This window comes from Neoarius graeffei, chromosome 25, assembly GCF_027579695.1.
Source record: "Neoarius graeffei isolate fNeoGra1 chromosome 25, fNeoGra1.pri, whole genome shotgun sequence".
Classification (NCBI taxonomy): Eukaryota; Metazoa; Chordata; class Actinopteri; order Siluriformes; family Ariidae; genus Neoarius; species Neoarius graeffei.
Genome location: NC_083593.1, coordinates 55,310,278 through 55,322,559, shown reverse-complemented (window position 1 = coordinate 55,322,559; position 12,282 = coordinate 55,310,278). Strand labels below are relative to the sequence as shown.

Genomic DNA, 12,282 nt, shown 5'->3' with positions numbered 1-12,282 from the left:
GACTTCACTGCTATACTGTTTATACTGTTATATCTGCCATATTTATACTTACACTGAATTCTGCTCATACTGACATTTCTATTTATACTGATAATTCTGTTTATATCGTGCTATATTGCCCTACTATACTGTCAGACTGCTGTTCCCGTTTACACTGTTCATTCTGTTTATATTGTCATTCGTCACATTTAAATTTATACCGTTAATTCTGTTCACACTGCCACATTTGCCATATTTATACTTTCTGGATTGCCACTGTCTTTTCTTAGATAGCTTTAGCTTGTGTGTGTGTGTATGTGTATATACCTTTTTTTTTAAGTTTATATCTTTTACCTATATTTTATATTTCATGTTTATTACTGTTTGCACCGCGGATAAGAGGGAAACGCAATTTCAATTCTCTGTATGTCCTGCACATATGGCATTATTGACAATAAAGTTGACTTGAACTTGAACTGATTAGTTTGCATAGTTATTGGATCATCATTTGCATATCAAAATGTGTCACATGGAGAAGAAGAATTTTCTAAAGATACACTGACTAGAACACAGTTTTATCAGAAGAGTAAAGAGATTTTTGCCTGATTACAGATACGGTGTGACGGCACCACAAACTATTTACACAAATCATTTCTATCAAGAATTCAGACAAAATATCACTGAGAGTCTGAAATGAAGTACAAAGAAGTGCACAAGTGGACAAGCAACGGTGATCAGTGACTGGACATTGGGAATAATGTTGATCAGTAATTGGATGTTGGGAACAGTTGTGATCAGTGATTGGTTGTTTTTGTTAACAGTGGTGATCAGTGATTGAATGCTGGGAACAACAGTGATCAGTGACTAGACGTTGGGAATAATGGTGATAAGTGATTGGATGTTGGAGAAAAAAGTGATCAGTGATTGGACACTGGGAACAACAGTGTCAAGTCAAGTTTATTTTTATAGCGCTTTTAACAATAGACATTGTCGCAAAGCAGCTTTACAGAATTTGAATGACTTTAAACATGAGCTAATTTTATCCATAATCAGTGACCAGTGACTAGACGTTCAGAATAATGGTGAGCAGTGATTGGATGTTGAGAAAAATGGCAATAAGTGATTGGTTGCTTTTATTAACTATGGTGATCAGTGATTGGACATTGGGAATAATGTTGATCAGAGATTGGATGTTGGGGGAAATGGTGGTCAGTGGCTGGATGTTGGGAACAACAGTAATCAGTGACTGAATATTGGGAATAATGTTGATCAGTGTTTGGATGTTGGGGGGAAAAGTGATCAGTGACTGGACACTGGGAATAATGTTGATCAGTGATTGGACATTGGGAATAATGTTGATCAGAGATTGGATGTTGGGGGGAAAAGTGATCAATGACTGGATGTTGGGAATAATGTTGATCAGTGATTGGATGTTGGGAATAACGTTGATCAGTGATTGGATGTTGGGGGAAAAGTGATCAGTGATTGGAGGTTGGGAATAATGTTAATCAGTGATTGGATGTTGGGGGGAAAGTGATCAGTGACTGGACATTGGGAATAATGTTGATCAGAGATTGGATGTTGGGGGGAAAGTGATCAGTGACTGGACGTTGGGAATAATGTTGATCAGTGATTGGATGTTGGGAATAATGTTGATCAGTGATTGGATGTTGGGAATAATGTTGATCAGAGATTGGATGTTGGGGGGGAAGTGATCAGTGACTGGACGTTGGGAATAATGTTTATCAGTGATTGGATGTTGGGAATAACGTTGATCAGTGATTGGATGTTGGGGGAAAAGTGATCAGTGATTGGAGGTTGGGAATAATGTTGATCAGTGATTGGATGTTGGGAATAATGTTGATCAGTGATTGGATGTTGGGAATAATGTTGATCAGTGATTGGTCAAACAAGTACAATTCAAGCCCTACACACTGGTGGTGAGTTCAGTGAACCTGTTCTCTCAACACGTGAACTGCAGACCTGTATAAGTTCACAACAATGTCTGAGAAACACTGCTCTAGACAATAGGATCTCTAATGGAGGGGGAGGTATTGTATAGGAGCTGACCTTTGACCCTGAGCTGCATGGTGTGAATCTCATTTCCCTCGCTGTTAGAGGCTTGGCACTGGTACCGCCCCACTGTCCCTCTGCTTGCAGAAGAGAAAGTCAGACTCCCATTCAGGACCTTTAGAGAGAGAGAGAGAGAAAGAGAGAGAGATGGGTCAGGATGGAGTGGGGACAACAGGAAGGGAGGAGAACATACATGGAAATTTTGGTGGAGAGGAAAATGAAAACTGATGATGCAAGCCACAAATGTTATGTTAATGATACACAATCACGGGTAATGAGATTTTAGGCCAGTATTAATGATCCGGTCGATTCTGTGCAAAAAAAAAAAAGTTTTTAAATGTTTTTTTTTGTGTTCACTTCTAAGACAAGGCTTTCACAAAGGTTCACAGGTTAACAGTTCCAGTTTTCTACAAGGGATATATGTGAAACTTTTCCTAAAAGTAAACCCTTTAGTTGTAACCTGTTTCATAAAGTATGTGGTAGGATGTTCATCATCTGGACCGAGAACAAGAGAACTTCTCTTCGAGAAATTATCATAACATTTATACCTGGGAAACAATGACAGAATTAAATGGCTATTAATTTCTGAGACATCACATATTAATGCTGTTCACTGCGGTTCTCTTTTTGTCATCTTTATAGAACACATGGTCAGTTTATACACAGATGTTCTTGTGACCATTTCCAGTTCGTTAGCATTAAAGGAAAGTATTTAGCAATACGGTGTCCCACAAGGTTCTCTGTTAGGCCCCTTATCATTCTCCCTCTATATCCTGCTTCACTTGTGATTCAGAAATGTAAAGTTTGCTGTCATTTCATCGCTAATGATATACAATTTATACATATCAGTTTGGGCAGATTCATCAGCACAGCTACACAAAATGGAAGACTCAAAGGAAAACGCACTCAAATTAATACTACCCACGTTTTTGGAAGAAAACCAACCTTAAAACTCATAGACATATCTCACCGTGACATTGCTGGTCTGGTTTATTACAACACCATCTTTATACCATTTGATGGTGGGAGGAGGGTTGCCATGGGCAACACACTTCAATGTGATTGGTCTGCCGAGAAAGGCTTCTGTGATTGAGGGTGGAGTTTCGCTGAATATAGGCGGAGCTGAAAGTACAAATAAATAAATATTTTGAGAAACTTATAAAACAACAACACAGGGCAATAAATCATCCTTATCACAACAAGAAGGAAATTCAAGATCGTCCTCACTGCAGAATCAAAATCCATGGGGTGGAGCGAGACCTGATCCAACTCCTCCTATAAGCATAACCCTGAACCTCTAACCCCTAACCTCGCCTTCTGGATCTGTGTCTCATAATATGTCCCTGACTCTACCCTCTGGACTTTTTATGAGACATTAGGAAGAAAAATAAAGATTGGAAGGAAGCCAAAGAGACCATTGGTTCCTCTGGTGTGTCTACATAGTTAGTACAGTTAGCCTGCTAACTTTGCTAATCTCTCTGCAAACAAAGCTAATACGAAATTTAGCATGTAACACATAAATCAAACTTAAATACTCTTTAAACAGTGATGTATAACAAACGCTGTCGAGGCCACGCCCACAAGCAACAACAGTCTGCAAGAGACAACCTAGAAGCGGTACAAATTTATCGCGAGTTCTATTTTCTTTATTTTCAGTCATTTAATATAGATATTAAGGTCACTTTGAAGCTGAAACTCTAATACTCAAACTGTAAGTTGAAAGTAAATTATTCATTAAATGAGCACAACAAATTTGAAGTAAATTATTGTCCTTAATGCCATAATGCCATTAACATGGATGCTAGCCAACCACATTTTGTGCGTATGCTAACTCTATACTAAAAACTCAACCCTGTTATTTATTTAAGAGAAAATGCAGCCTGTCAGGAAAGAAAGTGTGATAAAAAAAAAAACAATGAGATTGTTTCCTTAGATTCTTTAGATTCCGTTTTGAAAAATTATAAACAATAAAGTTGAATTTTAAAAACTTATAATGGCTAAATGGCACCGCAATCACAAAATCACGACTAATGCTAATGTTATTCATCAACATCATCCTGCAGGTTGGTGTTTCCTCTGAGAATAAGACGCTAGCTGTTCCACACATTCTCTCTCCATGTATTATGCAATTTCTCCAGTGAGATCAATAACATAATGAATATCTCATCTCCAAACTTGTGCACCTGAGGTTGAAGTAAAGCCCTCAGGAGTTTGGGTTCTCCTCAGGTGAGCCAGCTACTAAAAACATGCCAAGTTTCCAGTCTGGTGATCACATTAATAGTTTGTATAACCTCGCAAATATCCTTCATGTTTGTTATGCTTTGTGATTTCAAGAATCAGTCCAAGGTTATTACCACCATCAGATTTGTTGGAGGAGGTTATGTTTTCATCTTGTTTTTTTTGCTTTTCCCAATGTAACTCAAAAAGTAATGAACAGATTTGGATGAAATTTGGAGGAAAGGTGGGCCATGGGCCAAGGAACAATTGATTGATTAGATTTTGATGCAAATCCAGATATGTATGTTGATCCAGGATCCAGATATGTATGCGGATGCACGATTTTTTTTTTGTTGTTCCCAACATAACTCAAAAAGTAGTGAATGGAGTTTGATGAAATTTGGAGGAAAGGTGGGCCATGGGCCAAGGAACAATTGCTTAGATTTTGATGCAAATCCAGATATGTATGTTGATCCAAGATCCAGATATGTATACGGATTCAGGATTTGTTGTTTGTTTGTTCCCAACGTAATTCAAAAAGTACTAAACAGTTTTTGATGAAATTTGGAGGAAAGGTGAGTCATGGGCCAAGGAACAATTGCTTAGATTTTGATGCAAATCCGGATATGTATGTTGATCCAGGATTCAGATATGTATACAGAGCCATGATTTTTTAATCTTTTCCCAACGTAACTCAAAAAGTAATTAATGGATTTGGATGAAATTTGGTGGAAAGGTGATCCATGGACCAAGAAACAATTGCTTAGATTTTGATGCAAATCTGGATATGTATGTTGATCCAGGATTCAGATATGTATACAGAGCCATGATTTTTTAATCTTTTCCTAACGTAACTCAAAAAGTAATTAATGGATTTGGATGAAATTTGGTGGAAAGGTGATCCATGGACCAAGAAACAATTGCTTAGATTTTGATGCAAATCTGGATATGTATGTTGATCCAGGATTCAGATATGTATACAGAGCCATGATTTTTTAATCTTTTCCTAACGTAACTCAAAAAGTAATTAATGGATTTGGATGAAATTTGGTGGAAAGGTGATCCATGGACCAAGAAACAATTGCTTAGATTTTGATGCAAATCTGAATATGTATGTTGACCCAAGATCCAGATATATATACAGATCCAGGATTTATTTATTTTTTGTTCCTAACATAACTCAAAAAGTACTGAACAGATTTTGATGAAATTTGGAGGAAGGGTGAGTCATAGGACAAGGAACAATTGCTTAGATTTTGATGCAACTCTGAATATATGTTGATCCAAGAACCAGATATGTATATGGATCCAGGATTTTTTTTTTTTTAATCTTTTCCCAACGTAGCTCAAAAAGTATTTAATGGATTGGGATGAAATTTGGAGGACAGCTTTAGTATTATCCCAGGTTCAAGTGATTTGATTTTGATGTTGATAATACAGTATGTGACTTGGTGGAGGTATGCGCTCTACCGAGTGCCCTTCTAGTTTCAAAAATGTATTGCTAATTGTATAATTAGCTTGTTTTATATTTAAAGGAGCAGGATTTATCACAGCTACATAAGGGTCTGTGGATAATCTCATCTCGATGATGTAGTACCAAGTATAGAATAGAGATGTGTATAAAAACAACAATTGTTTTATAACATGTTGAATCGTAACGTGCCTAAAGATTCTCAACTTTGTTTATTTTTAAAAGGGCTACCATTTTGGATGCTCAGAGTCACTTTTTGCTAATAAGTCCATTTTATATAAATAAATAAAAAAGTCATACACTAAGTTTTGAAGAATTTGTATACAAGTGTAAATGTGTACGATTTATTTAGGGCAAGAATATATGAAATGATTATCATCATCCATAACGGAGGTCAGAACACAGGCAGGCAGAAACACACCAGAATAACCCATGCTCGGAAATCTGGAAAAGCAAGCGCTGGTCCAAACCAGGAAGTACCAGGTAATTACAATGGAAAAGGGGACTAAATCTGGAATGGGATGTTCAACAAATACATATGGGTGTGACGATGACGTGACTACAAACTTTTGGCCATATACTATAACGTATTTCATAAAATCTTCAAACACTCACCTCATCTTGCCAAACAGCAAGTGAGTGAAAGTAAGTGAAAGCTCAAGTACAGATGTTTGTTTGAATTATTTGCTCAACGTAATCATTTTAATTAAATGCTACTTTTGCATTTTGCTTTTGTAAACACTGAATGTCAGCAGGATGAAAGTGTTACGCATGATCCAGCACTCATTTCCTGTCTGAGTATCTTTGAGGAACAGAGCAGGAACATTTCTGAGATTGCTGGAGCACAAGCAGGCGCACAGTGCGAGGACCCATAAGAACCCATTCATTTTTAGTGTGTGTGTGTGTGTGTGTGTGTGTGTGTGTGTGTGTGTGAGAGAGAGAGAACAAAAGCTTTGTACCACTAACACAATGCCATTGTGCGTATCAGCACCAACCTTCAGTCCAGCACTTCAACAGCTGGAAGGCAGAAGATACCGAAACACACCTCCGGCTTCATATCAGCAATTATTTATTTCCATACAAGTCTGTCTTTTTTCTCCTTTGCTCACCTGTGACTGAGAGCAACATCCAGCTGCCGTTCTGTGTTTCCTCTGAGGGTTTATCCAGCAGAAGTATGCGACACTCGTACCAGCCTTCATCCTCCAGGACAAGGTTCTCCACCCTCATCGCCGTCCCCATGGCAAGAGACACCCGACCTGGAAAAGGTCAAAGCTTCATGCTCATTAAAACATTTCACACTCTCGAAGAAAAAGAATTTCTCTCCAGCACACTGTAGGTTCATTGTAGGAACTTTAGAACATTTTATGTCAGAATCAAAAACAGAAACTTTCTCTTTTGGGGAACGTTATTAGAAAGCTGGAATTCACTTAACCAAAGAACCCTGTTTTAAAATACACACTTAAAAAAAACTCTGTTTAATTTTCTTGTGATTTTAAAGGAAAAGTTTAATCTTCCAGTTATTCCAAATGTCATCAGTCTGAAAGCAAAACATCACGCCTCCAGCACTTAGTGGGAAAGAAAAGAAAGGAACAAAAAACAGAGGAAGAGAAGGAATCAGGGGAAATGATTTAAGGAAGGAAGGAAGGAAGGAAGGAAGGAAATTATTTAATTTGAAGGATGGAATGAAGGAAGAGAATTAGGAAGGAACAAGGAAAAGAGGATAAGAAGAGGGAAAGAACATAAGGAAGGAAGACAAGAAAGACAAGAAAACAAGAGAAAGGGGTGGAAGGGAAGGAAGAAAGGGAAACAATTTATGGTAATAAGGAAGGGAGAACAGTAAGACAAGAAAACAGGAGAAAGGAAGGAAAGAGTGAAGGAGGATGGGAAATGAATTTATGGAAAGAAAGAAAGAAAGAAAGAAAGAAAGAAAGAAAGAAAGAAAGAAAGAAAGAAAGAAAGAAAGAAAGAAAATGAATTTATGGAAGGAAGTTAGGAAGGAAGGAAGGAAGGAAGGAAGGAAGGAAGGAAGGAAGGAAGGAAGGAAGGAAGGAAGACAAAACAGGTAAGAAAGACATGAAAACAGAAGAAAGGAAAGGAAGTAGAGAAGGAAGGAAGAAAGGACATTAATTTATGGAAAGAAAGATGTGAAAACAGGAGAAAGGGAAGAAAGAAAGGGAATTAATTTATGGAAGGAAGGAAGGAAGGAAGGAAGGAAGGAAGGAAGGAAGGAAATTAATTTATGCTAAGAAAGGAAGGAAAGAAGACAAGTAAAAAAGACACGAAAACAGGAGAAAGGAAAGGAAGTAGAGAAGGAAGGAAGAAAGGGGATTAATTTATGTTAAGAATAGGGGTCGACCGATAATCGGCCTGGCCGATATATCGGGCCGATATTCTGCATTTTTAGGGTTATCGGTATCGGCCATAATTTTCACCGATATGCCGATAGCATGCCTTTTTGCAGCCATTTCGTTCCTAACGCGACTGTCACTGCACGTCCTTTCCTGCACTCGCCTCTCTGAGTTCAAGAACACGGTCCCGCCCACCACAACATCTGATTTGTTTGGCACAAGAGATCTAGCCAATCAACACGCATAGCTAAACGCTGTGAACTGTTTCAAGGCGGCCGTACGGGCACTCGGGCAGAAGCAGATCCCACTTCAAGGTAAGGACACGCTGCTTTTGCCGCAATAAGTTACAAACACACAAGTTGCAAAAGCACAACATCGTTATATGTTTACATTCTTCATCTACTACTCATTAAAATTGTCCATTTGCATCTGTGTAGCCAGGCAAACTTAGCTTACGGAAGGAAGCACTTGAATTAGCCTACAACCAACTAGTCTCGCTGAAACTACATGTAACGCTTCCTTCACTACAATATAATCCTCCTAAATTGGGAATATTAGGCTTGGGCATTAAAAGCATTAGAATGTAGATGGTTACTTGTTAAGTTGTTACAGAATAGGGAGTGATAGCCGACTTTATGTTTGATTTTACTTTTTAAAAAATGCTGCAGGCAGCTCCCTACACTTGATTTGTTATTTAAAAACTACTTGAAGTTGGTAAGTCTTACTTAGTTCTTAGTGTAAAAGAATCCAGAATGTATTTTCATTTATTTTCCACTGAAAATGGTGAGCTGTAATATAGTAGGGAGTGATTTATTTTTTTATTGGTGAATATTTATTTTATTATTATTTTATTTCTCATTTTATTCTAACTAATGTTTGACTTTATTGTACAAATGCTGCTGGCATCTCCCTGCACAAAATTTCATGTTCAATTTTACAATTAAACATACATTTCATGGATATGAAGGTCTGTGTCAGCGTGTGCTATGTTTAATTTCATGTGAATTATAATGTTTACATTTATCGGTTGCACATATCGGTTATTGGCATCCCAATTCCATAATAATCGGTATCGGTATCGGCCCTGAAAAAAAACATATCGGTCGATCCCTAGTTAAGAAGGAAGGGAAGAAGAAGAAAAGGGAGAAAGGAATGAAATAAGAGTGAAGCCGCTCTCTCGTCTCGGTGTGTTTGTGATTTTCACCTCTTCAGTGTAAAATGAGAGAAAACCAGCTGCAGACTGAACACACCTTTCACTGATCAGTTAAATTTAGCTTCAGAGTCGCATTGTGTCCGTTTATTTTTGGCCGAACGATCCCTTTAAAGCCGAGACATGAGCTGCGTGTGGAGAAGCGAGCGGGTTAAAGGCGTGGTCAGATGTTTGAGGTGAGACAGTAAACACTGCGTCACATGACTGAGGAACTGCACATCAAATACATTCTTTATCATCGGCACTGCTTTACGACTCGCCACATAAAAGCAACGCCATAAACCACATGGTCCAGTTTCACATTTCAAAACACACACACACACACACACACACACACACACACACACACACACATACACTTGTGCAGGCTCTGAAATTCAATCTTGTGGTTGCCAGGTGACTACACCCTGGAGTAGCCGAGCTCTCTCTCTCTCTCTCTCTCTCCTATTTCTCTCATTGAAAGCACCTTTTCAATGCCTCTTTTATTCTCTCAGCCTTTAAACGGGACTCAGCTGAAGAAAAAAGGTTCCTTCTCTAAAACCTCTCAGAGCAGGTTATGGGTTTTTGTCCACTTTGTTGCACTTGATTCAGTTTTAATGCTCAGGTGCCTTTGAACTGCTGCTTTAAATCTATTTACACCACAGCGATAAGGAACTCTGCGTTCTGATTGGTCAGAAAGCGTTGATTAATTTCCTCGGTATCGTTTCTATAGTAACAGTTCATTCTCATGGACGCTGACAGTGGAGACGCCACAAAAAAAAAAAGTGTGTAATCGAAGATATGGTGGCGTTTAATGTTCAGAGATTTTTTACTGAACCTTTATCCCCTTCGGACACAAAGAAAAATGCTCTGGAACTTCATGTGTACACATTATATCTGAAGGGTTTATGAAAGGAGTCTCCAGTGTCAGGGTCATAACAGTCAGAGATAAAGCTGTAACTTTTCTAACATCTTCAGGATGGAGAAGCTTATGATTTGCAGTTGTCAAAGAAAGAAAGAAAGAAAGAAAGAAAGAAAGAAAGAAAGAAAGAAAGAAAGAAAGAAAGAAAGAAAGAAAGAAAGAAAAGCAAGGGGGGAATAAAGGGGAAAGAATATGAAAATAAAGTGTCTCTGCGTCTCAGGGTCTCTGTGTATCAGTGTCTCGGTGTCTTCATGTCCCTGTAATCTCTGCATTTCTGTGTCTGTGTCTCTGCATCTCTGTGTCTTAGTGTCTCTGAAATCTCTGTGTCTGTGTCCCTGTAATCTCTGTGTCTGTGTCTCTTAGTGTATCTGTGTCTCTGTAATCTCTGTGTCTGTGTCTCTTAGTGTATCCGTGTCCCTGTAATCTCTGTGTCTGTGTCCCTGTAATCTCTGTGTCTGTGTCTCTTAGTGTATCTGTGTCTCTGTAATCTCTGTGTCTGTGTCTCTTAGTGTATCCGTGTCCCTGTAATCTCTGTGTCTGTGTCCCTGTAATCTCTGTGTCTGTGTCTCTTAGTGTATCTGTGTCTCTGTAATCTCTGTGTCTGTGTCTCTTAGTGTATCTGTGTCTCTGTAATCTCTGTCTTAGTGTATCTGTGTCTCTGTAATCTCTGTGTCTGTGTCTCTGTGTCTTAGTGTCTCTGTAATCTCTGTGTCTGTGTCCCTGAAATCTCTGTGTCTGTGTCTCTTAGTGTATCTGTGTCTCTGTAATCTCTGTGTCTGTGTCTTAGTGTATCTGTGTCTCTGTAATCTCTGTCTTAGTGTATCTGTGTCTCTGTAATCTCTGTGTCTTAGTGTCTCTGTAATCTCTGTGTCTGTCTCTGTAATATCTGTGTCTGTGTCTCTAAGTGTATCTGTGTCTCTGTAATCTCTGTGTCTGTGTCTCTGTGTCTTAGTGTCTCTGTAATCTCTGTGTCTGTGTCTCTTAGTGTATCTGTGTCCCTGTAATCTCTGTGTCTGTGTCTTAGTGTATCTGTGTCTCTGGAATCTCTGTGTCTGTGTCTTAGTGTATCTGTGTCTCTGGAATCTCTGTGTCTTAGTGTCCCTGTAATCTCTGTGTCTGTGTCCCTGTAATCTGTGTCTGTGTCTCTTAGTGTATGTGTCTCTGTAATCTTTGTGTCTGTGTCCCTGTAATCTCTGTGTCTGTGTCTCTTAATGTATCTGTGTCTCTGTAATCTCTGTCTGTGTCTTTGTCTTAGTGTCTCTGTGTATCTGTAATGTCTGTTTTAATGTCTCTGTGTCTCATTGTCTCTGTGTATCAGTGTCTCTGTGTCCATATCAATGTCTCCGCATCTCAATTTCTCTCAGTCTCTGTGTCTCAGTGTTTCAGTGTCTTTCTTTCTGTGTGTCATAGGGTCTCCGTGTATCAATGTCTCTGTGTTTCAGCGTCTCAATGTCTCTCAGCCTCTGTGTCTCAGTGTTTCAATGTCTTTCTGTTTCTGTGTATCAATGTCTCTGTGTATCAGTGTCTCCGTGTCTCTGTGTTAAAGCAGTAACTCCTGTGTGCTGTGATGTTTTTTTTAATGTTAGGTGCTGACGCTAATCATTAACCTGCTCCCCTGAGGCCCAAACTGCACCGTGGAGTCCAAGCTGTGACAACAGGAGCAGCCCAGAGCGCCACTCCGCCCTGCTTAGTTCACTTCACTCATCTACAGCCAGCAGCGTGGTAAAGCCACGGGGGGGCTAACACTGATCAAACTGACCCGTCTCTATAAACACACACACACACACACACACACACACACACACACACAGAGACTCGCACAGTGATCCTAAGTTAAACAGCAGCGCAAGGACCTGCAGCCGTGGTCGAGATTTGAATGTAGTTGCCATGGAGACGAGGATTAAAATCACATGACGAGGCAGTGGCTGGATTCCTCACCTTCCAACTGCACTGAGAACGTGACGAGGAAAAAAACACAGATATCTACAAACATCACATGGGTGTGTGTGTGTGTGGGTGTGGGTGTGTGTGAGAGAGAGAAATAAAGTCAAAATGGGAAGGAAGAATCAAAAGAAAGGAAAAA

At 39.1% G+C, this 12,282-nt stretch overlaps 1 protein-coding gene across 1 annotated transcript in view; it reads right to left on the bottom strand.

Annotated features, from left to right (window-relative positions):
• igsf9a (immunoglobulin superfamily, member 9a) overlaps window positions 1–12,282 on the bottom strand; it is a 75,742-nt gene that overhangs the window by 24,309 nt on the left and 39,151 nt on the right. Inside the window, exons 4-6 of the mRNA XM_060908749.1 lie at window positions 6,850–6,996; window positions 3,023–3,174; window positions 2,050–2,167 (exon numbers count right to left, since the gene is read on the bottom strand). Coding sequence (XP_060764732.1) covers window positions 2,050–2,167; window positions 3,023–3,174; window positions 6,850–6,996 — 417 coding nt within the window. The remainder of the gene's footprint in view (window positions 1–2,049; window positions 2,168–3,022; window positions 3,175–6,849; window positions 6,997–12,282) is intronic.